Genomic DNA, 23,460 nt, shown 5'->3' with positions numbered 1-23,460 from the left:
GGGTTTGTTGTTGTTTTCTGTTTTTGAAACAGAATCCGACTATGTACCACAGGCTAACCACAGAACTAATCATTACTATAATCCCAACCTGGTCTCCAACTCGAACCCTCTGCCTTGGCCTCACAAGTACTGGAATTAACTGCACCACTGATCTCAGCCGTGACTCTTTAAGCCACCAATTTGGGGGCTATTTTATAGTAACCGTTAAAACGTTTCTGGTCTAAGACCACATTTTCATTTCACCCAAACCAGAAATAATCTTTAGGCCAATAATAAAATTATAGCATAATTTTGAAACTATCTATGCTAGTTAGGGTCTCAAATGTCCCCCGAAGAAGTAAATGTGTTAAAGACTTGGTCCCCAGAGCAGCACCAGAGGGCCGTAATAGGACCTTTGAGAGGTGAGGCCTTGTGGAAAATTCAGAGCTCTGATGGCAGGTCCTGGAAGGCGACTTGTGGGACAAGAGCTTCTGGTTCCCTTGCTGGTGATTTAAGTGGCTTTAACCTGCCATGTGCTTCCAGGCCCAAACCAGCCAAAATAACAACTTTTCCTCTGTTGTCTCAGAGATGCTGTTCTAGTGACAAAAAGCTAACACAAAAACCATGTGGTTCTGTGTTATTACTGTGTACTGTAGTCTATTTGCATCGCAAATTTCTATTTTCTTTTGCTTAAAATACCACTTACTTAAGACATTTACATAAAACCAAAACACATTAGCAAATTTCAAACAGAGCCGTAAAAATGTGAATGATAGTTGTGTTTTTACATTTTATTCACCACAAACATTAAGATGCTCGAGTAAATGCTGGAGAAAGGCCGTTTAATGACTGATGCAAAGCTGAACCCTAGGTGTGTGCTTGCTCCCCCCACCCTTCCCCTTCAACATGCACTATGAGTTATCGTCACAGTTGAGGTCCATGAGTCTCTCCCTGTAACTGAAAACAATTTCACCAAGTGCACACTACAGCATAAGCCCACCATTCCCAGTGCCCAGGCCGGTACATTTACACAATGGCAAACATAAAATCTGAGTCTGTAAAGCATCATATGTTAAATCACACAAACCAGGGTTTCGTTTTAAACGTATTTATGAAATCTGCTGCTGAGTCCAAGCACGTAGGTACAAACGCCCAGCTGGATGAAGCTGGATCGGGAAGGCCTTCAGTAGGGCCAATGATGGCAGTCGTTCACTCGTCCCAAGTATCTCCATACTTGTTTACTTTGACTAGGAAAAAGCACAAACAACCGATGATTCTAAACAGTCAAAGCCACCGCTTCAACTGTTATGATGATGAGACGCTGTGTTTGCACTGGGTGAATAAAAGCATCTGAGAGTCAACTGTAACAGGGCTGACTACAAATGCCCTGTTATCAAAGTACATAACAGCACACCCTCCCCCATTTTACAGCTGAGAAAGCTGATTAGTAACTTGCCCAAGGTGTGAGCCTTAACAAGAACTGAGATTTGAAGATCTGTTTCAAGTCCAAGGCCTGAGTGTTTGCCTTTACAATTTTACCTAAATAAGCATGTGGTACATACCAAAATAGTTACCAAGAAGTTATTTAAAAAAAAAAAAAAAAAAAGTAATAAACCAGAATTTTGCTTTTCATAAAAAGTAGAGTAATAGAAGTGTGATCAATGTCGCCTATCAACTGCCATATGACAAGGAGAAACGATTTCCCATATTCTGGCATCTTACACTTTTAATTTTCAAACTCATTCCTATCTTTGTTGGTAGCGCTGATGGAAGCCAGGACCTCGGGCAGCTGGGAAAGCACCCTGAGCTACACTCAGCCCTGTCGCCTGCACGCCTTTCGTTCTCTTCTCCAGAGAAACTGTCAGTCAACACCTACGGCAAGGCTCAGGTAATCATAGCAATGCAGAGACACAGCGACCACGCTGTAGGCCCTTCTCAGAGTCTAGGAAGTTGCACTAAAATCCCAGTCCACTGCCCCAGTGTCTGAACAGTTTGCTTTGTTCTTTGTGACCACATGGCATTTTCTAGAATACCTGTGGTATGTGGTCCTATTGCTCTGTTACTCTGTGCTTTCTGTCCTCGTTTCCAGTGAGATGATGCTAAACAAATAATCCAAATAAAGCTCAAGTTTTGTTTTGTTTTGTGAGACAACAGAGCTGCTTCTCTGTGTGCCAGCCCTGGCTATCCTGGAATTCACCGTATAAACCAGGCTGTTCTCCAACTCAAGAGCTCTATCTGCCTCTGCCTCCCCACTGCTGGGACTCAGCATGAGTCACCACTGCCCAGAGCTCAAAGTATTAATATTTTCAGAGATTCTGAGTCTACACTGTACCAATGTCCAAATTTCTACCTAGATTTAAAAACATTTTAGAAAAATAAAAATCATAATTTCATAACAGGCCCTTTCTTTAAATTGTAATATAAAAGCACAAGAAAAACTTCATTTTTTTTTTTTTCTAGAAAGAAAAGACTATGTTTTCTTGTGTCTCTTTCCTGTGTCATGGAGCAGCACTTCAAGTTCCACATGCCAGATGGAGCAAATGCCAGAAGTATACCAGAGCTTTCCCTAGCCTGTTAAACTAAAACATAAGTAAAAACTACAGCACAGTACAACACGACACAGTAAAACACAGTACAGTACAATACAGTAGCTCCTCTCGACACACGTGTGCAGATGCACGATGTGAAACAGGTAAAGAAGCATCAAAAGGGGCAGACAGCTGCCTGCCCTGAGTGAGTCAGGCTTATGCCAAGCCTGCTGGCCAGCAAAGAGGACATGCCTACACAGGGAGGCCACAGCAGTGTTCTAGGCCACCTAGCTATTCCAAAGGTACAGAATTTTACAATATTATGATGCCTCGAGGTTGTAAAAGCAGTTGTCGAATAAAGTAACTGTCAGCAACTAGAAACTGAACTGGTTCTAGATTATTAAGGACTGCTATGCATTTTTGCACTCTACTGTACACAGTCCTCCAGGAGACATTAAGACATCTTCTTGCCTTTTATAGTTTATTTACCCATTACACATTCATTATTTTGTTGTACTCTATATAGAAACCAGGGCCTTGTGCACTTCTAACCACTTCCCTTAACTTTTAAATAAGCACACAGAAAAACATGGACCAGCCATTGACATTCTTTAGACATCATAAAATTCTAAACAAAAATGGTTATAAAACCTGGTTTTAAAAAATGTCATCTTCCTTTAGCTAAAGAATGTGTCCAAAGTTTTACTTTTTTAACACATTGCTGTCCATAAAAATTAAATTATAACTTAAAGATTATTAATTAGAGAAGCTTTCCTTGTTTTGTGTCTTACTGTGTAGGCTTTGTTTTCTTGGACAAAATATCCTTTGAAATACCTTAAAGTGAGAGAATTGGTAACTATGAAATAAGCAACTTTTAAAAAAATTATTAGTTGGCAGTGGTAGCACACAACTTTAATCTCAGCACTCAAGAGGCAGAGGCAGAGGCAGAGGCAGAGGCAGATCTCTGTGAGTGTGAGGTCAGCCTGGTCTACAGAGTGAGCTCTAGCACAGACAGGGCTACATGGAGCAACCTTGTCTTTAAAAAAAATAAAATGATTTGTTATTATTTATGTCAAATGTGTGTGTTACATCATGTCAGAGTTCTACTGTCTGAAGTTGGTTCTTTCTCTCCACCATCCATCAGACCCCCAGGGACTAAACGCAGGTCATCAGGCTTGGTGGCAAGTGCCTTTATCTGGTGAGTCATATCACCAACTCTTAAGTGACTCTTTTAAAAATAACGTATTCTGGTAAACATCTTGAGGCATTAGACATATTAACATAAGAGCATCTCAAGCTACACCCTCGGCTTCCAATGGAAAGCATCTGAGGAGACTCGGCTGCCGTACCTTCTTTTCTGGGCACTCTTTCCTGCACAGGCCTGACTGAGGGGTCAGTCTTGTGGGGTAAAGTCACTCCATATGACTCTCTGTTCTTACTCCTTAATTCCTCATATGTAACACTTTTTCTTTGGGGACTTTCTTCAAGGTTGGGATCAGGTCCTAAAACAACAAACAGTTAATAAGTGGTCATAAGAAGTGGATAAATCTAAAGTGACTAAATTTTGCAAATGCCTTCTACCTAAAACTGAAACAGAAAGATAAAATATAAAATCAAAGTATTACTATCATCCCAAAGGCACTAGAGGCTTCTTCCAAGACAACTACAGGAGTGTGATCCCTCTTCCCTTGTACTTTTAAAATTTAAGATCAATGTTGAAATTTCTATAAACTTAGCCATGGCCAGAAGAAGAATAGTAATTATAAGATCTAACAGTATGGCTTTAACTTACTAAATGCTGCAGTCATTACACTATGTATAGAGTCAGAGAGTCTACTGGTTGCAACTGAACACAGCTTGACAGTAAAACATGTTAATACTTCTTTGGACACATATAACTTAAAATATTTTTATGGATGTTTATGGTATTTGAACAAAAATACTTAAAATATTGTGGTATGAAATAACCTTTAAGCCTAGTAGGCCTGATTCCACCAGTCTGACTCACTACTGAGGTGGAAGAAAAGGTCAACTTCCCTACCAAAGAACAGCATCAGAAACAACAAAGTGGATTCTGTCATTACTGACAGGTCCAATATGCAACACAGTTTAAGTACATACATAGCAAAAGGGCCATACAAACATTTCCACAGAATAACTGATGAAAACACTCAGTGGCTGTCCTACTCAGGTTCATACACCACACAAAAAGTACTTTCCAGCAAGGTACGCAAACTAGTCATGTTATTTTAGTAATACATGAACTAAATTTTCAATCTATTTTTATAAAGGGTATTAATTTAAAACTCCAATCAGAATCTTTCAAGCAACAAGAATTAAGTAGCATTTTCAACTCTAATCTTTTATTTTGGTAAAGAATAGTGTATCAACACAAAACAGGATTTCACCTTGTAGTTTGCTCTAATATACCGTGATTAGCAACTAACATTTGCTGGATAAAAAGAAAAATAATCTTATATTAATTTAGAAAATGATCTTACATCCATTTTAAACATCAAGCAACCAGTAAACTAACTCATTTCCCCTCCCAACAGGTGTCTTTAAAGTCCTAAGACAGTCATGGGAATTTTCAGGACCGCTGGGTCTGCACCCTCACTTTACTAGCCATTGGCACAAGTCCTTGGGCAAATCACTAAGCTTCTCTGAATTCTGTTTTTGTCAACTGTGAAATAATTTGAATATATGGTCTCTAGAACTCCTTCCAGGTCTAAGTTTTTCTTATGCATAAAAGAAAAACATATTATTCTGATGTTCTGTGATAAATGAAAGCACAAACTTCACACAAGATTGGCAGAGATGTATACATTTTCTCCATGTGGAAAGCTGGCTGAAAACACTCTGGCAAGTACTGAGAATACACTTTACAGCTTTGTGCAAGTTGCTAGGACCTGGAAGGAATAAGAAAATGTGTAACAGCAGTGTCTAAAACTAACCAACTACCTATGACAGTTTTTCTAACAGGTCTGGCAGAATGCATTTGACTTAAGAAGATCACTAAGTCTTTGGAGCCTTGAAAAAGAGCAAACGAGTCTCCAGCAAAAGTAGGTGTCCTGGAAGGGACAGCAGCATCTGGGCAGAGAAAGGGGGTCAGAGGGATGGATCCAGGTGGGCAACCATGGTGACTGCTAAGTTTGATCTGGAGGGAGGATGACAACACACAGATACACACACACACACACACACACACACACACACACACACACACCCCACAACTGGACAGATGGATAGCTGTCTCGGAGAGCACTGGACCTTTCTTACTTGTGGGTGAGTTTTATCTGTTTTTAACATGGAAAAACTTAGATTACAGGATTCTGCTGATGACAATGGTAGGAAGGATGCACATCGCTGCAACGAAAGAGCTAGTGCATGCCTGAATACAGGGAGAACGGGTGTGAACTGGACTGGAAAAATGAGTTGATGGTGTCTCAACTCCGCCTGCTCCTGCAATATACTTGGTATCTTTGGTCCCAACCAGAAGAACTCGGAAGCCATCTTAGGATTAAGGTATTTGACAGCATTCTCTGAGCTCAAGCCTTTCATCTTTCTGCACCAGCCCCCACCCAAACGCTGTGCCCAGGACATCTGCAGTGACAGCATTCTACATTGCCACATCCGAGTGTCACAAGCATGCATGGGTATGGCTAGTGAGCACTTCCTATCTCATTTAGGTCTAAGTAAATTAGAGAGCAGGACTTGTGGACACTGTATGTTCAGAGACACGCACAGCCCCTGTGGCACCGTCTTAATCACTCCTTAACCTAGCATCAGCTCCTCTCCCCTCTTTAACCTGTATATAGAGTCAATCTAGATTTGAAAAGACAAAAACAAAGACAAAATTGTAACTGTTGCTAAGTTAGCCTTCAAAATTATTTTCATGTGTACTCTACAAAGTTCTACAATATCTTATCCAAGCCATCTGAGTTAAGATGTCATCAACTTTAGAAAAATGTTATCTTATATAATATCCCCACACAGAAGATCAAGATGGGAATAAAAATAAGTAAACATACCAAGTTTTATAACAAAATATAGGAAAGAATCATTTTAAGTAAATAACAGCCCCACCGTGTGTTCCAGTCCTAACTTCTGGTATTCATGGCTCTTGGCGTCTTAGGTTTTTAGATAAAGAACTCTGTTCTTCTCATTAGAAAGTAGCATGAAAAGGAATCTAATATTTGCTGACGGTCTACTAGCACTTTGTCCAATTACTTCATCAAATCCCAACAGTTTTTGAGAAGCATTACCATCTCCATTCAAGATGTGAATATAAATTAGTTATCTGATGACTAATTACAAAATCAGAGCAAATTTTAAGCAATTTAAATCCTGGCCTTAATCCCAAGTTTTTACCTCATATTTGCACTCTGAACTTAGTATTTACACAAACTTTGCAATGGATTTTAAAGTAGATTTTCTCACATGACAACAATTCTGTAAGGCAGGTATAACTTTCCTTACAATTTTAGACAGGAAACTAAAGTCTTTAAGACTGACCTATCAAATATATAACCCACACTTTTCTGAAGCCTCTGCTGCCCACAGGCAGGCATCATTTCTTTGCTGCACCTCTACATTTGTAAACATTTTCAGTCACTGGGACAGTCTGCAATGTTCCCATCTACTTCTGTAGCCTACGACAAACTCAGTTTCTCATGGACAAGAAGCAGGCCTTGCCCATCTTTGTTCTTCCACACCTAGCACCTAGAGTATGCTGGATGCATGAAGAAACCAACGAAAAGAACAAACATGCTGAGTCAGGCTGATGGATGAAGTCAGGCTGACAGCAGACAGTAGCAGAGGTGAGATCCAGCAGAAAAAAGCATCAAATAAAGTGTATACATACGTTGGACCATAAAATGCTGAAATTCATTTCAAGAGAAGTTTCTACCTTGGGCAATATGGTCAGTAATACCAGTGGGAGTGGATTCGTTCATAGAAGCACTAAATGGAATTGGCTCATAACGAGGAAGTGTCTCCTTTTCTATGTTGTCTGCTGCTGGAGATGTCCCAAAAGTGGACTGACCACTCACATTTGAGTCATATTTAGACTTTTGAGCATAGTGCCTAAAAAAGAATACCATAATATGTAAGAGCGAAGAGTCATTGCCTCTACTAAGGTACAAAGTAAGTTATGAATTTCTAAAATACTTATAACTTTAAGTTATTCATAAGCAGTTGAATAAAGTTTGTTTCTGTTAGAAAAGCAGTCAAGCTATGTCCTGATCCACTTATGCATCTTAAACATGGTCACTAAGGACATATGATAACGACCTGGTTTCCTAGCCTGAGAAGGCTCACTTAGGAAGATCGTGGGTTGGAGACCAGATTGGGTTATCGTGTAACTGCTTCAGAAGTAAACAATCATTCCATAAAGGGAAAGAGAAAAACATATATTCAATTTTCTAAATATTTATCTTTGGGGGTAAGTTTCAATGGATGTATTAAAAGAAAACCCTTCAGATCAGGTTTCATAAACATGTCCATAGTGCCTGTTAATGAGGAGGTTATGTCTACAGCTATAGTCCATATAATCTAGGACTTGTTGACACAGACACAGGTATTACTAGTTCTCATAAAATTTACATTGTTTCCACTATGAAATAATTTGTCAGTTGGCTTAATGATCTTACCTACCCACAAAGATTATATTTTCACAATATAAAATCCAAACCATAATCTGAAGAAAGTCAGGAATGGGCTATATATTGCTTTACTAAATTTAGAATTCTGGAAAAAAATTGTTTATTGCTATTAAAAATGTTTGTTTGCTTTACTAAATTTAGAATTCTGAAAAAAAAAATGGTTTTGTTTGCTTGCTTGCTAATTTATTTTTGGGTCTCACTGTCCTGGAATTCACTTTGTAGCTCAGGCTGGCCATGAACTCACATAGACCAACTTGCTTCTGCTTCTAAAGTGCTGGGATTAATAGCATGTGCCACGACACCTACCTTTGGAACTCTGAAGTTTTTAACATTTCAAAGTGTTTAGCTTTGGCAACAGGACAGAGATGGTGCACAGGCTGGTCTGACTTAACTCTCCTGCTTTAACTTTCCAAGGGGGTGGGTTGCATACACCATCCCACTATGTTATCTTTTTGCAAGAGTTTTCTTTAGTTGTTTTGGTTTGAAGATTTAACTTTAAATAACAAAATCACATTATAGAAAATTTGGGTGAGAGGGTAAAATATGACATATGGCAAAACTATTATGTCTAAGCACTTATACTATTTTACTGACATAAGCTTTTCTTTAGAAACAATTTTATAAATACTAATTTTATATTGTATCTCTTCAGTTTATCAAAAACATTCAGATGCTTCACAGACTTCATAGTCACCGTTTAAGGTAGCTCACAATGCCCACTTGCACACATGACCATCCATCTCCCTCCACTGGAAACAAAGCTGACTTTAGTTTTTCCTCTATTTAAAGTTGTAAACAACCTTGAACCTTCAGGCTTTGCTTTTCCTTTTTATCTGATGTATGGCTTTGCAAATAACAAAAGAAACAAAGGTTCAAATGTCTTCATCAGCACCATCTCACTTTTGCAATATATACTCAAGAATGAACTATGGTTATTGGTATGAGACAATCAAAACAAACATAACTGTACTGAGAGCGTCATGAAAATCAAATAGACAAACATTTTCTGCTAAGCTTATTTTCCTAATAAGCACTCAGAGAGAAAAGTGGCTATCAACTGAGCTAGACTGACAAAATCTGGTAGCTTGAAAGAAGCCCAAAGTATAATAAACCAAAAGTGCTTGCCAAATTGATCAAAACAAAAATCCTTTATTCTTGTATAGGTCCTAAAAGCAGCCAAATCTTGTTCTAATTTTTAGAGCAATGCACTTCCATACTAGAGGAAATGGCGATAGGCAGTTTCAAGCCTGGTGCTCTGACAGAGTCGGTAGCGATGGTGTAAAGGGACTCACCCAGGTGGTGAAGAGCGCCGCAAATCACCTGACCGCAGGGCTTCTCCAAGGGGGGAGTTCTCAAGCTTCTTGAACTTTTCTTGGCAAGTTTTCACGTAAGAAAGCTTTCCAGCAAAGTATCCCATGATACAAGCAACTTATTTGTAACACACAAACAAGTAAAAAATTATGTCACTAAATGGGCCTTTTCAGACAAATTATTTTTTTCCAAAACAGCATTTTTTAAAAAGTACATTTCCAAGTATCTCTTAGGTTTTAGAAATACCAAGACTACCTAAAATGATTAGAAACATGCTTTACCTCAAATTCATAGAGAAAGCCTATGGATATGATTCACTTTCTCCAAAGTCAGTCAGTCTAAGTAAAGTAGCTGTAACACAAGCCAATCCTAATACACTTCTTTATAGACAAGAACAAGGCAGAGAGAGATGGGTAAGCAACAAAAACTGGATCTAGCTTTGTGGAATTTGGGCAATTTCTTTTATTATAAAATGGAATTGAGCCACAAGTCCCAACAAGCCCATAAGATTGCCTTTACAAACGAAAGTCTGTACAGCAAGCTCGTAAAAACAATGAATTACAAAGTCTAACCTAAATACAACATCATCACATCACGGATGTTTCCAATACAAAAGTGAAGCTACACCGAGACTCGTCAAGAGCTTCATATGCATTTTCAAAAGAATAGTTTAGCTTCTTTTTTGTTACCCACACAATAAAATATAAAATTAAAGAAACAATGCCAATTCTAGACATAATTATTTGACTAGTTGAGTATCTATGCAATTTTCTTTTACTATAAATACAGCAAGAATTTATTTTCAAGTAATGTCAAATGAAGTTATTTTATATTGCAAAAGGGGGACCCTTGAACCAACGCAGGGCTTTTTAGGCTGACATTAAAACTGCCAAGCAGTACATTTAATGAAAATCTGTATTTGATTTGTGACAGCATATAAACATATAACATAAATTACTCAAAATATCTGATCTAAATTTAATCATTTGTAGGAAAAACACAGCATTGTTCATACTTACATATAAGTTTAGGAATGGAACCATATTTTGGATGACTTGACAGGATTCCTACAGAAGAATTAAGTATTTCTGAGTAATGTTGTTGGAGAAGGAAAAATCAATTTCAATTACCATAAAACAGCAAGTGCCAACATTAACTCCTTTTTGTGAATTCAGTGTCAACAGGAATTTTCCTAAATGTCAAAACACTATAGACTACTGGAATAGGTAAAGAATGACCACTCAACACAGTCAAGAGTTAACTAAGTAAATGTTTTTATCTACCAAGATTAACAACAATAACAAAGTCTTAAAAGATTTGATTAATTATAGGACTATTAAACATTCAAGAGCCAGGAAACACTCTATAGTCACACATATAAAACAGCTCTATATTAAAAATGAGAAAACTGAATATGACAAAATACACCATGCTCAATAGGTGAAATGTTAAATACTATGAAGAAGACAATTCTCCAAAATTTCACCTACAAACTCAAGGTTCAACTCCAAAAACCATATGTAGACACAAAAAGCCAAGGCAACATTGAAGAATAATTAAACTATCATCAGGTACCAAGACCTATTGATAAAATAATAGTAATTAAGATAGTCATAAATATAAGAGTAAGCTGAACAAAGCAAGAACTCAGAAATGGGCTCACACATGAACTGTCTGTTAAGGAAAAAGCATCAGAGCAGTAAACAAAAATACTCCTTTCAAAACAGTGCAGGGTCAGTGACATGTACCTTGAGTCCAGGTGGCTTTCAATTTTAAATATGAAAGAAAAAGCATATGTAAAAAAAAGTGTACGAGACCACCTTCTCATCCTAGTAGATCAAGGTTTTATAGAGACCACACGAACTGGATATACTTTAAAAAGTCGTTCATCAGATGCTGGTCTAGAGAGAGCCATGAAAACTTATTTGATTGCTTGTCTATTGTGTGCATGTATGTGTGTATGTATTTTGAGTGTGTATGTGGTTGGACAACTTGCTGGAGGTGGTTCTTTCCTACCACAAGTGGGCTCTAGGGACAGAACTCACACTGTGAGGTTTAACAATAAATATCTGCACTTTCAAATCATCTCACTGAGCCAATCATGGGGATGTAGCTGCAAGCACTGTCTCTAAAATACATGTCACTGCTAGCTTAGAGTACGAAGACTTGGACTAGGGTGTATGTAGCACAGTGACAGAGCAAGGCCTTGAGTTCAATTTTCAGCTCTCCTTACAAAAAAATGTGCATAGGATATAAACAAAAAGCCAAAACAGGACTCCAAAGAATACCAGGCTTTTGTAGGTAGAGGCTACAGAAGTCTGGTAATTCACAAAGTAAATTTAAAAAGCAACTCTGCTGGCCATACCACCACTAAGTGTTAATACTAATCTAACTGAATCCCAGAGATGTACACTGTACTACTTACGCTAACAAAAGTTAGCCTCTTTGAGGACTATTAAAAAGATTATTATGGGTTAGGGACATAGCTCAGTTGGTAAAGTGTACATTTGTCATCCCAGCACTGGGGTTTGCTGGCCTGCCTAGTCTACCTACTTGAATTCTGGGACTTGTGGAGGTGTTTGAGTAATGACAGACAAGGCTGCACCCGCATGCACACACAGACAGGTAAAACTGTATTACTAGCTAGACTCCTGAATTTCTAAATTATTTTAAAGATTGGGTTCTTGGCCTATGTAAGATCTTCTGGAACTGTAGTTACAAGTAACTGTCAACCACTGTGTTGGTCTGAGTAAGAATGGCTCTCATGACATCCTGTGTCTGAATGCTTAGCCCATAGAGTGGCACTATTAGGAGGTGTGACCTTGTTGGAGGAAGTGTGTCACTGTAGAGGCGGGCTTAGAGGTCTTATGTGCTCAAGCTGGGCCTAATGTGGCAGTCAGTCTCCTGCTGCTGCCTAGAGATCAAGACAGAGAGCTCTCAGCTCCTTCTCTAGCACCACGTGTGCCTGTCTGGTGCCATGTTGCTTGCCATGATGATAAAGGACGAAGGCTCTGAAACTATAAGCCAGCCCCAACTGAATGTTTTCTTCTTAAACAGACCTACGATAACTATCATATGGGCACTTGAAATCCTCTGCAATAACACGAGCTCTCTTAACTGCTAAGTCATCTCTCCAGGCCCTCTAAATATTTTTTGAATGCTAACTCATCCGTACCTATGCCCCAATATGAAAGGCAAAGCCAGTATAGGGAACTGTAGGTCTTTAAGCCAGTGCATATGGATCACCTTAAATTTGTAAATCAGACTGCAATATTGACTCAGTGTGAGTATGAACCCAGAAACTGCATGTCTAACACTACGATGCTACACTGTTTGGTTAGCCCAGGTTTGCTGTTCTCCTTTCAAACTATCCACAAGTGTTGGTTGGTTGGTTTTTAATGTATACCTGTGTGAGGAGCTGAAGTAGGTACAGGAACTACACTCAGGTCCTCTGGAAGAGTATCAAGTGCTCTTAACCACTGAGTCATCCCTCTAGACCTAGCAACAAATGTTAAGGTACTTTTCTGCTCTTATAGATGGTTATTGATACCAAATTCTCTATTTGGTTGGTTGGGGTTTTTGTTTTGATGTAGGGTCTCAAGTAGCCCAAGATGGCCGTGAGCTTTCCCATCCTCCTGCTTCTACTTCCCAAGTGCTGGGTTCAGACACGTGCAACCATACTCACATGTAGGTTAAGGCTGGGGGTGGGGTTAGGGTTTTTTTACACAGTGCCAGGATTCAAAGTCAGGGCTTCCTGCACATAGGCAGGCACTGTAACAATTAAAACAAATGCCCAATGACATCAAAATATCAAATCAATATAATCCACTGAGTGGGTCTAGATAGACAAAATTTATCTGTATAAATGTATCAGTGATCATGGTTAGTAAGATCATATTTTCTTATCTAAATATCAAGAAAATAAGATAAAGGATGATATCCAAAATGCTAAGTAAATGTAAACACTTACCTTTACTAATTAATCCTTGAGTAATCAACATACTTGTGGCAGCCAATGGCACAGCTATAGTCAGAAAAAGAACTTGTCAATATCAATGAAAGGAAAATACTGTTTTGAGTATACCAGGAGATAAATCAGTCTCAGTAACAGTAAAACCATCAAGATGAAGCTTCAACAACCAAGATCTCTATAGCTGCACTGTGCATACAAAGCAAAAATAAAGGAGTATTTTCAGAAAACATTTCAAAATATTAAACAGTGTAATTCAAGAAATCATCTATATTTAGTTCCAATAGCAATTCACTAAAATAATCAACTTAAGCCAAGTAAAATGACTAGAAGTCACATCTGAAGTAAGAAGCACAGCACAGGAAGAGCCACTCAGTACTAAGGGATAACCAAACCCCACAGTCTGCATGCCTCGTGTGGACTGTCTCCTGTACCTTTTATCATCACATCCTGTCAGGGAGCTCATAGTACTATCATTTACAAAATAAAGTTACAGATATTAATTAAGAACCTTACTCACTTAAATCCATATACTTTAATCAGCATTAAGTCTCACGACCTACTGAAATATGCCTAATATCAGATCCTAAGATTTTTAGGCTCCATATTATACTATGTAAACCAAAATATAAAATATATTTGAACATGTGATTAGAATATCATATATTTTAAATATTCCTTAAAACCATATGAAAAATATATAAATATATACCTACTTTCTGCAATCATGGGAGTTGATCCATGGCTCACTAGCTTGGTGAGCAACTAGATCTGCTAACTGACAGCAGACAGTTCCCTAGACTGATAGTAAATTTATCTAAAGAAAATGTCTCACCTATCTGTACAAATAGTCTATACTAACTGAAAACCTACTTTTCATCTGGGAGTCTAGACTTTCAGTACCACACAAGCTAAGGGCGCCCATGTGATCAGTCTCTAATAAAAACCTTGATTCTGGGTCTCTCTCTCTCTCTCTGCCCCTCTCTCTTTTCTTTTCTTTTTTTCTTCGAGACAGGGTTTCTCTGTGTAGCCCTGGCTGTCCTGAACTTACTCTGTAGACCAGGCTGGCCTCGAACTCAGAACTCCGCCTGCCTCTGCCTCCCAAGTGCTGGGACTAAAGGCGTGAGCCACCACTGCCTGGGTCTCTAAGGAACATACACGATAGAAAGACTTTCAGATCCAAGTGTCCAGTTTCCTTTGAACTCTACCAATGCTCTTTTAATTAATTTTGCTTTTGGTATTTTAATTGTAATTTTTTTCATAAATTATTTTTAATTCAAATAACTACATGTACCTGGTGAATGGCACACTTTATAAAGGGCCAGAGAATAATAATCTTTTATTTATTTATTTATTTTATTATTTATTTATATTTATTTATTTATTTATTTATTTATTATATGTAAGTACACTGTCGCTGTCTTCAGACACCCCGTAAGAGGGCATCAGATCTCATTACAGATGGTTGTGAGCCACAATGTGGTTGCTGGGATTTGAACTCATGACCTCCGGAAGAGCAGTCAGTGCTCTTAACCACTGAGCCATCTCACCAGCCCGAGTAATAGCCTTAATGTCAACTATACAACTGCAATTTTAAGGCAAATGCACAAGACAAAACATAAAAAAAAAAATGAACTTAGCCTTTTTTAATAAAATATTACTTATGAACACAAAACATCAATTCCAGTAATTTGCATACATATGCAATCAAATTGGCCCTTTTCTTCCAACCATTTTAAATATGTAAAAATTATTTTTAGCATATTAAATACAAAACCACATTCATTCCATCGCTGTCAGCTGCTCAACTCTTGTCTGAACTATGTGGTGATCTAAAAACTATCTAAAAACTAATAATTGAACATTTGAACTATTATAGAAACTTTCTGGTCAGGACTCCTGACTCTGCAGCTGGACATTAGCTTTGCATCAGACACAATCTGCAGCCACCCTAAGGTCTGGCTGCTTCCGACTTTACTTAATAACAGATTTTACCTTTGCTGGAAAAATGCTTTCTTTAATGTTGGCTGGTTTGAATGCCTTCAAGTATTATCACTTAAGGACTTTCAAAGAGCAAACTGCTTTTACTTACAGTTTCATTTCATTTTGGTTCAAGGACTGTAACACATAGTACTGAGGAATTACAGAAGGATAGATAAGAGGTGATGCATTAGTTGCCACCCTACAATGGACAGCACTTTCCCGATTGACACAAAGAGCAGCAGTCCAGGTGACAGGATGCTGGTGCTGCTTTCCTACGTCCATTTGCCATCATGCCGGCAGACATCCCTCCTTACTCATGAAGGGCTGATGGAGTAGGCTTAGGTTCTACCCAACTGACATGATCTACTTTATGTCACACAAAATAGAGTGGTTAGCTGAAGGGGTCTTCGGCAGTTATCTAGTCTTCATCCTAATCAGAGTAAACTGATACCCAAAGGGACAACTCATGTGCTCCAAGCTACCTAGGTGATTCATGTGGTTCACCTCGGGTCAGAACCCAAGTCCTCTGGCTCCCAGGTCAGTAGCCTTCACCACTGTGTTATGTAATTACTACTCCCATCCGTAAATAATCTGTCTCTTTAGGTAAATCTATAGTAGTGATGAGCACTGTCCACACTACATCCAATATAAGCATTCCCAGCTTCCTGAGCTCTTTTCTCCTCATAACTACAAAATGCTATTCTAAATTCACATAGAAACTTCACTGTATTAGTCAGAACACACACACACACACACACACTTAATAGATACCCACCATTTGTAAAATTAGAATTAATTCCCACAGCAATTACAAGATAGGTAGCTATCATCCTCATTTGCATAGACAGAACCTTGCCCATCCCTCACAGCTCTTAAAGTGTATCCAGCTGGAACTTGAATCCAGATAGTAAGGTAAACCCAAGAATCTGTTTTATCATTGATAATACTGTGTAATTTAAAAAATAAGTAGTTAGAACACCACTGTTCATAAAGAGAAGTAAAAGTCTATTCACCACAGATAAAGCATGTATACACCAAAGAAAGAGTTCAGAAGTCTCCTGAGCAATTTATGGTTGGCTGTGGCACTGAAGCACAGCAGCATGGCTGACTCACAAAAAGCTACATCAGTGATGACTACCCTCCCTCCACAACTTAAAACAGCTACTTTATTGGGGGAAAACAAAAACAAAATCCCCTTTGCATTATCCAGGCTACTGCCACCGATGTTGATTACATGCCATAAGTACATCCCGAGTCCCTAACATGGAAGGCTCTGGTTGCAGGACAAAGAAACCAAGCAGGCAATGTCCTCCCTAGTGGCTAACATTTGTGGTACCAGGCAGCTTTATGGTAGGAAAGAACTACGGTCAACAGCCGTGGTGGCCATGCCAAGCATGATGTGGTTGCTGCTCTGATGCTGGCATGACTAATATAGGTGCCACCTTCTTTAGAATAACGAGTCTGATGTTACAGTTTAAACCAGAAGAATAGTTTATAGATGTCAAAAGGGTGTAAAAATTACAATTACTACATTTCCAGGGAATTATAGTTACTTTAATATTCTGTTCTAATCAATACTCACAAGCTAATGCTCTCCTTAATAAAGTCTATTACTCATTTGCATACATATGTATTTCATATACAGCATTCCTTATTTGAAAAACAAATATAAAATTTCTATTACATGACTATTAAATCCTCCTGGTAATTATACCTATTTAAATTCTTATCATCTGGTTATACACTTCTAAAGTTTGGTGCTGTTATAATAGAGAACACTCTCTGCTTTAAGACTCTAAAGCAATCCTACCAGGGAGGCAGAGGCAGATATCTCTGTGAGTACAAGGGCAGCCTATTCTATATAGTGAGTTCCAGAACACCTAGGGCTCAATCTCACAAAACAGCAAGAAAACAAACAAACAAAAGTAGTCTAATTAACCTTTTGTCTAGTAGCTCAGATAGAAATACAATAGCAAGCTATTTTTCATCTGTTGTTAGTCTCTTCAATTTGAAATTAACGTTTTATAATTTAAAAAATCTTATTGTTCATTTATCACTTTATTATGTATGAAATCCTGCCGATAGATCACTGACCTTCCATACAGTTTAAGCATAATATTACAGCTATTTTAAGAGACACACAAAAGAATAAATGTATCAGCCAAAAATAAATCTGGACACATTAGTATCCATTATCTTAACACATTACATTGCAAACCGTGTACCAAGTACAGTCTTCTTGATGTAGCATCTTGGATTAGCTGACTCCAAGGTCAACTAATTATGTAGCTCAGGGCCAGACTCAAATTCAGGATCCTCCTGTCTCTACCTCCTAAGGACTAAGATTACAGGAGTTTCTTTTTTTCTTATTTCTATCTCATCAAGACTTGAAAATAATTTGTTGCACCAAAAATGCAAAACAGCCATACTAAATTTATTTCCCTATTCAAATAGTATACCTTTAGTACTCTTATAAACTAGGTATCTTGATGTTATTAACTGACCTTTATTTTTTATTTATTCCCTCTTATTAACCTTTTAGAAAACTGCCATTTTACATCCTTTAAAAACTGTAATACTGGTATGGCATTCCTATGGAGGTCAGAGGGCAACTTTTGGGAGTGGCTTCTCTCTTTCCCTTGTTCTATACACTGGACTCAAAGCTTGGCAGGCTTTCCCACTGGGCCATCTTGCAGCCCCCCTTCCTTCGTTGTTTCTTCCCTCTTTTAAAATTATATCCTGCAGGGCTAGAGGAATGGCTCAACAGTTAAAAGAACTGACTGCTCTTCCAGAGTGCTGGGTTCAGTTTCTAGCATCCACATGGCAGTTCAGTAGCATGTGAATGTAGCAAATGAAGTAACATCATGTTCTGGCTTCCTCAGGCCCTGAATACACATAGTCTACAGACATACAATATAGGCAAAACACCCACATAAATAAAATAAAAATAAAGATTTTTATAAAAATCCTTAAATTCCATTTTACCTCTCTGTTGAAATTACCTACAGCAATTGTAAAAATTTTAAGGGCATGGTGGTCCACACATAGACTTCTAAGAGACACAGGTGAATCACATATTCAAGGCTAGCCTGGTCTGGTTCCCTTGGGAGATTGGTTATTTGCTCGATTTTTTTTTTTTTTAAATCTTTTTGTAATTCCTCTATCTGGTACTAGGGACCAAACCCAGGGCCTCATGCTCTCTATCACTGGATAATATTCAACACCTCATCTGGTCTACATATCAAGTTCCAGTCCAGCCAGGTCTACAATAGACAGACAACAACAACCAAATCCTGATCTTAAGATCTGTAGTCAGAAATCGAGAGTTGATAGTACAGTAACTCCTCACTATAACGAAAGGCAACATTTGTGATGACAGTCATTAAATGTAAGAGTTAAAAGCCCAACCAAGTCTGAGGTTCAGACACTCCTGACTTTAAGGCACATGACTTACCAGCTAAGGTATAACACAAGTAGACCCATCTAACACCTCTAAACCTTAGTTCCTTTATCTCGAAAGTGAGGGTAGTTATCAACTTTACTAAACTATATTCATGTTATTGCTACTAACAAAACTGCTATTCAATTTCCTTAATCTTTATTAGTAATAACCACACTAGCCCAAAAATGTACCAATATAGTCTATATATAAACGATAATTTCAAACATGAATTTAAGTCAAGTTTGTAACTGAAAAGTTTGGGATGGAATTATGCTAATTAGAAAAATGATGAGCCAGGGCTGGAGAGACGGCTCAGTGATAAAGTGCATGATTACAAACACCAGGACCTGAGTTCTGATCCCCAGTATTCATATAAGGAGCCAGGCATGGACATCCCAGTACTGAGAGGCAGAGACAAGAAGATCCTGGAGGCTCACTGCCTAGCCAATTTAGCCAAATGGTGGAACTCCAGGTTCAGTGAGAAGACGTGTCTCAAAAAAATAAGATGGAGCAAGGTGTTGGTGTTGATGCACGTCTTTAATCCCAGCACTGGGAGGCAGAGTCTGGAGGATGTCTGTGAGTTGAGGCCAGCCTGGTCTACAGATTGAATCCAGGACAGCCAAGGCTACACAGAGACCATTTCTCACTGCCCTCTTCCCTCTACACATGTGCACATACGGATACCACAAAACACTCAAGTACATTCTTTAAAAAGTTCTCAGGATAACTCACATCTGTACCAGAAGCATTCTTCATGGCATTCTGCAAAGAGTCTCCACTCTTCCTCGGTCGGGATATAAGCAGCCCCTATGTCTTTTAGAGAAAAATTGTAAGTCATTTTCTTAAAAGCCTGAAAAGTTAGCTTTCTCTGCTAGTAAAAAGAACATTTAAAAAAATAAAGCTATGATGGACATGGTGCTAAATGAAAATATCTAAAACAAATCCCCAACCCTGTTCAGACAGTAAGAAATTTAGAGACAGTAACAAGAGAACATTTAAGCTGTGTGTGACTATAAGGATGTCACACCCATAAAGCAGCCCAATTTCTACTGTTACTCAAGCAATTAAAATTTCCTTACATAGAAAGTGTTACTAATTATAAATACTTAATAGGATAGTTACCAGGAATTGGTCTTGACACTTGTGCATTCGGCTCTCGAAAATCAGCCCTCCCATTCATAGTCCCTGTTTCAGAAACATTTATATCCAGATATTACAAAGTATCAGTCTACCTGCAAATCAACAAATACTTACTGAACATTAAACATTTTTAAAGTTAATTTTATTTTCCGTGCATGGTGTTTTGCTTGCATGCCACTAATATGCCTGGTGCTTGAGGAGATCAGATGGTACTGTATCCCCAGGAACCAGAGTTGCAGATGGTTGTGACACTGTGATGGGACATGTATGTGGGTACTGGGAAGAGAAGCCAGGTACTCTGGAAGGGCCAGTGCTCTTAACTGCTGAGTTCTCTCTTCAGGCCCTAGCCTTTTACATCTCAACTACCTGACATAAGAAAATAACTGAAAGGGTGAGAAACATATTATTTGAACTAATTATTCACATTCGACCCTTTAATAGAAAAACAGGTATATAAAAACGGACAAAATTTCCCTTCAAAGGCTAGGTTATTTCATATTACTCTGTACCCTGATTCAAAAACAAAACAAAAAACCGCAACTATGTTCAAATGATTGGGGAAAACCTCAAGCCACTTCCAGGTTTCCAATTAAAACTGCATTGTCTCCCATCACTCAGCAGTCAAAACAATAATGACGTCACAGTCTCTGCAGGTGGCTACTCTAATCGCAAAGTACGAATCTTCAAAACTTCCCTCTACCATTCCAAATAATCTTCAAATAACTTAAATACATGAAATTTTAAAATCCAAGAGCAATCCAAGGACATATGTTGATATTCTTCCATCTTCCTTTGAACTTAGACCTCGACATTTCTGATAAAGTGTATTTCTTCGTTGAAACAAACGCATCGCCATATGATTTACACAATGCGACAGCAAGGCTCCTTTCTGTAATTCGTTTAGTGACTAAAATCATTACCTACTGCATATCTATATCCCCGAGAGAAAAAGGTTTCAAAACTGAACTTTGGGGTAGACGAAGCATTCAGAGGAAGCTTCTCAAACTGCAAAACCCTACTAGAAAAAAAAAAAAAATGTTAAACATCATCGACCCCAAGGAAGCTGGAGGACAGAGCGACCTGTCTGAACACTACAGCTCCAAGCTAGTAATTACAAAGAGCAAGGCTCAAGCGAAGCTGGGGCCGCAGACCCCAGCACTCCTGTCCTGCACCTACCACCCCACCTCGTCCACCGAGGCTTTCCCCACCCCTCCATGCAGGCCCCCGGTGCCCAAGTCACCGGCGCAGCAGCCCAGCCGAGGCCCGCAGTGCGACCGGGACACCTCCAGGCAGGAAAATGGCGGCTGTGGGCGAGGGTGGGAGACTGTCAGAAAGCTGGAGCCGGCTGCGCCACCACACCCACCTCACGATGGAGGCGGCAAAGCGGGAAACAAGACCCGGGGTAGAGGCCAGGAGAGGACCCAGAGACAGGCACCGCGTACAACGCGGGAAGCCGGGAGGGGAGAGAGAGTAGCTTCAAAGCGCTCGCCAAGATGTCACCCAGATACCAGCGCCAGCGGACCGAGACCCGGAAGCAGTATCCTCGACGGGAAATGACGTTAGACAGCTCTGGGGAACTGCCGCGGGGCAGTCTCTCAATACTCAAGGGTGTTGGCCACGCCCCGTCCAATTAGTCCCGCCTCCTTTCACCGCCTTCTCCCCCCCTTCCCCTCCGCAGGCCGCAGCGATCCAGCGCTGCACTGCGGCTGCGCGAGTTATGGCCTGCAGCTCCCCTCTGCCGCTAGGTTCGATGTTCTTGTGACATACCTCAATGACTGTTCGGTGACAGGCCGGTAGGGACATTTTGGAATCCCTCCATCCTTAAGTCCCCTCTTTATCCCATGACTTTCTTTGGATTTCCCTAACTTCAAGCTTTACATAAATTATCTTACGCTTTAAGCCTCTAGGCTAGGTAGTGAATTTTAAGCGTCAACACCTCCAGTCTAGTGTCTGAATTCTAAAACCGGAGTCAGGATACATTCCAACTCGGAGACTCAGAATTTACTCATCTGAATAACTGAAATAATGTGTATTTCATAGTTTTGGGTTTAAACAAGTCTGACAAGGAGTTTAGGCTCTCGGACTGATCAACAGGAGACTATATTTTAATGCTAGGAGACCAATTTTTCATCAGAGAGCAGGCTGCCACTCCTAACTGCCAACTATTCGTTTTCTTACACTGATCCTAGACATGTTTACTGAACCAAGTACTGAAAGTTTATAGTTGATACCTCTGAACAGCTCCAGCCCACCCAGTTATGAATTCCTATAATCGTCAGATTTCTTGCCATTCCTCATATTTTTCCCCCACTGGCTCTACAGCGTCCACAAACTTGTCTGCACACATATTTAATAGAGAAAGTCAGGTAAAGCATGAATCCAGAGTCATGGGTAGGCCTCTATGCCTCTTGAACCCCACACTAATGAGGAACATCCTGTTTTCTTTGCATTCAACTGTTCGCTGTATTGTTCCCACTAAGACCACGCACAGAGACACTCCCTGCCTTGGAGACTGCACTATTTCAAAACCCTGTGTTTATACCACCTCCTTTGTGAAACCTGAAACGCACCAGAGAGTCGCTGTTCCTCAGTGTTCACACTGTACGGACTTCTAGCACCACACAGTAGCTCTGGCAATATGGTTTTTGTTGTTGCTGTGTGTTTCTCTCACTGAGATCATTTTGAACAGCTTTGCAAGTATTTATACTCTCATGTGTTCTAAGATAATCGATATAAGTGTTCATTTTCCTTGTGGCAAGTTATTCTGAGTCTGGGACCTTTGCAGTTTCTTTTTTTCTCAAGATGTGTTGGTGTTACCACATCAAAGATGCTTCCCTCACCGCCCAATTAAAGTGACACTCTAGTCACTTGGTGTGTTATCTTGCTTTTTCTTTTCACAGCATTTTCCAGGACCTAAAATAATTGTGTGTCCTGTCTCTATCTTTCCCCATGCCCCCTCACAGAAATAAAAAATCCATGAAAGAAAAGAACCACAGTTTTCTAGCATCAAATTATGATATAGTATAAAAATCAACAATATTAAATTCTTTAATGAATATATTGGGTATATTTGTATAATATAAAAACATATCTAAGAAAATTAGAAGACAGAAGTCTAATGTTTTCATGCCTTGAACATACAGTAAAATTTGAATGTTCTTTTTCCTGCAGAGAGAGAAAAGAAAGAAAGCTTACTCAGTTATTCTGAGTAAGCTTTATGCTAATTAAAAAGCTATTTTTTTATGTGTCCTACTAATGGGACTAGTAAATCCCAGAATCCAGATTTATTTCTCAGGAAAATCTAATGTATGATCACTGTATAGTGTTAGGAATATATTCTGTTGTCCAGTAATTTTCCAGCAATTAGGCAATCAATATTGGTCTTTTGGGTTTTTTTTTTGTTTGTTTGTTTGTTTTTTTTTTTTTTTTTTGCTTTGCTTTGCT

General features: G+C 39.0%; 1 protein-coding gene across 5 annotated transcripts; it reads right to left on the bottom strand.

Moving 5' to 3' along the window:
• Nucleotides 1-755: 755 nt before the first annotated feature.
• Ociad1 (OCIA domain containing 1) lies at nucleotides 756-21,774 on the bottom strand. Of its 5 annotated transcripts, none has more exons than XM_076938639.1 (10): nucleotides 21,380-21,567; nucleotides 20,937-21,034; nucleotides 19,999-20,061; nucleotides 19,609-19,689; nucleotides 13,452-13,505; nucleotides 10,501-10,548; nucleotides 9,463-9,598; nucleotides 7,417-7,592; nucleotides 3,857-4,009; nucleotides 756-1,226 (listed from the first exon to the last, which is right to left on the bottom strand). In XM_076938639.1, exons 3-10 carry the CDS (start codon nucleotides 20,054-20,056, stop codon nucleotides 1,189-1,191), a joined length of 744 nt encoding a protein of 247 aa, XP_076794754.1. In that variant the 5' UTR covers nucleotides 20,057-20,061; nucleotides 20,937-21,034; nucleotides 21,380-21,567; the 3' UTR covers nucleotides 756-1,188. The 5 variants fall into 5 exon arrangements, with proteins under 5 accessions (XP_076794754.1, XP_076794756.1, XP_034364669.1 ...); XM_076938641.1 differs by having other exon boundaries at nucleotides 20,937-21,031; XM_034508778.2 differs by lacking the exon at nucleotides 20,937-21,034 and having other exon boundaries at nucleotides 21,380-21,774.
• Between the last annotated feature and the right edge of the window lie 1,686 nt (nucleotides 21,775-23,460).

This window comes from Arvicanthis niloticus, chromosome 7 (genome assembly GCF_011762505.2).
Source record: "Arvicanthis niloticus isolate mArvNil1 chromosome 7, mArvNil1.pat.X, whole genome shotgun sequence".
NCBI classification, from domain to species: domain Eukaryota; kingdom Metazoa; phylum Chordata; class Mammalia; order Rodentia; family Muridae; genus Arvicanthis; species Arvicanthis niloticus.
The sequence above is the reverse complement of the archived record's forward strand: the minus strand, read 5'-3'. Positions and strand labels throughout refer to the sequence as shown.

Bases quoted from the DNA above. Each gene is read 5' to 3' on its own strand.
- Ociad1 (XM_034508778.2), bottom strand. From the start codon at position 20,056: ATGAATGGGAGGGCTGATTTTCGAGAGCCGAATGCACAAGTGTCAAGA. The intron at 13,506-19,608 runs GTGAGTTATCCT...TTCTGACTATAG, and splicing joins AGAATGCTTCTGGTACAGAT to CTGTGCCATTGGCTGCCACA. The intron at 4,010-7,416 runs GTAGAAACTTCT...TTGTTGTTTTAG, and splicing joins TACTGACCATATTGCCCAAG to GACCTGATCCCAACCTTGAA.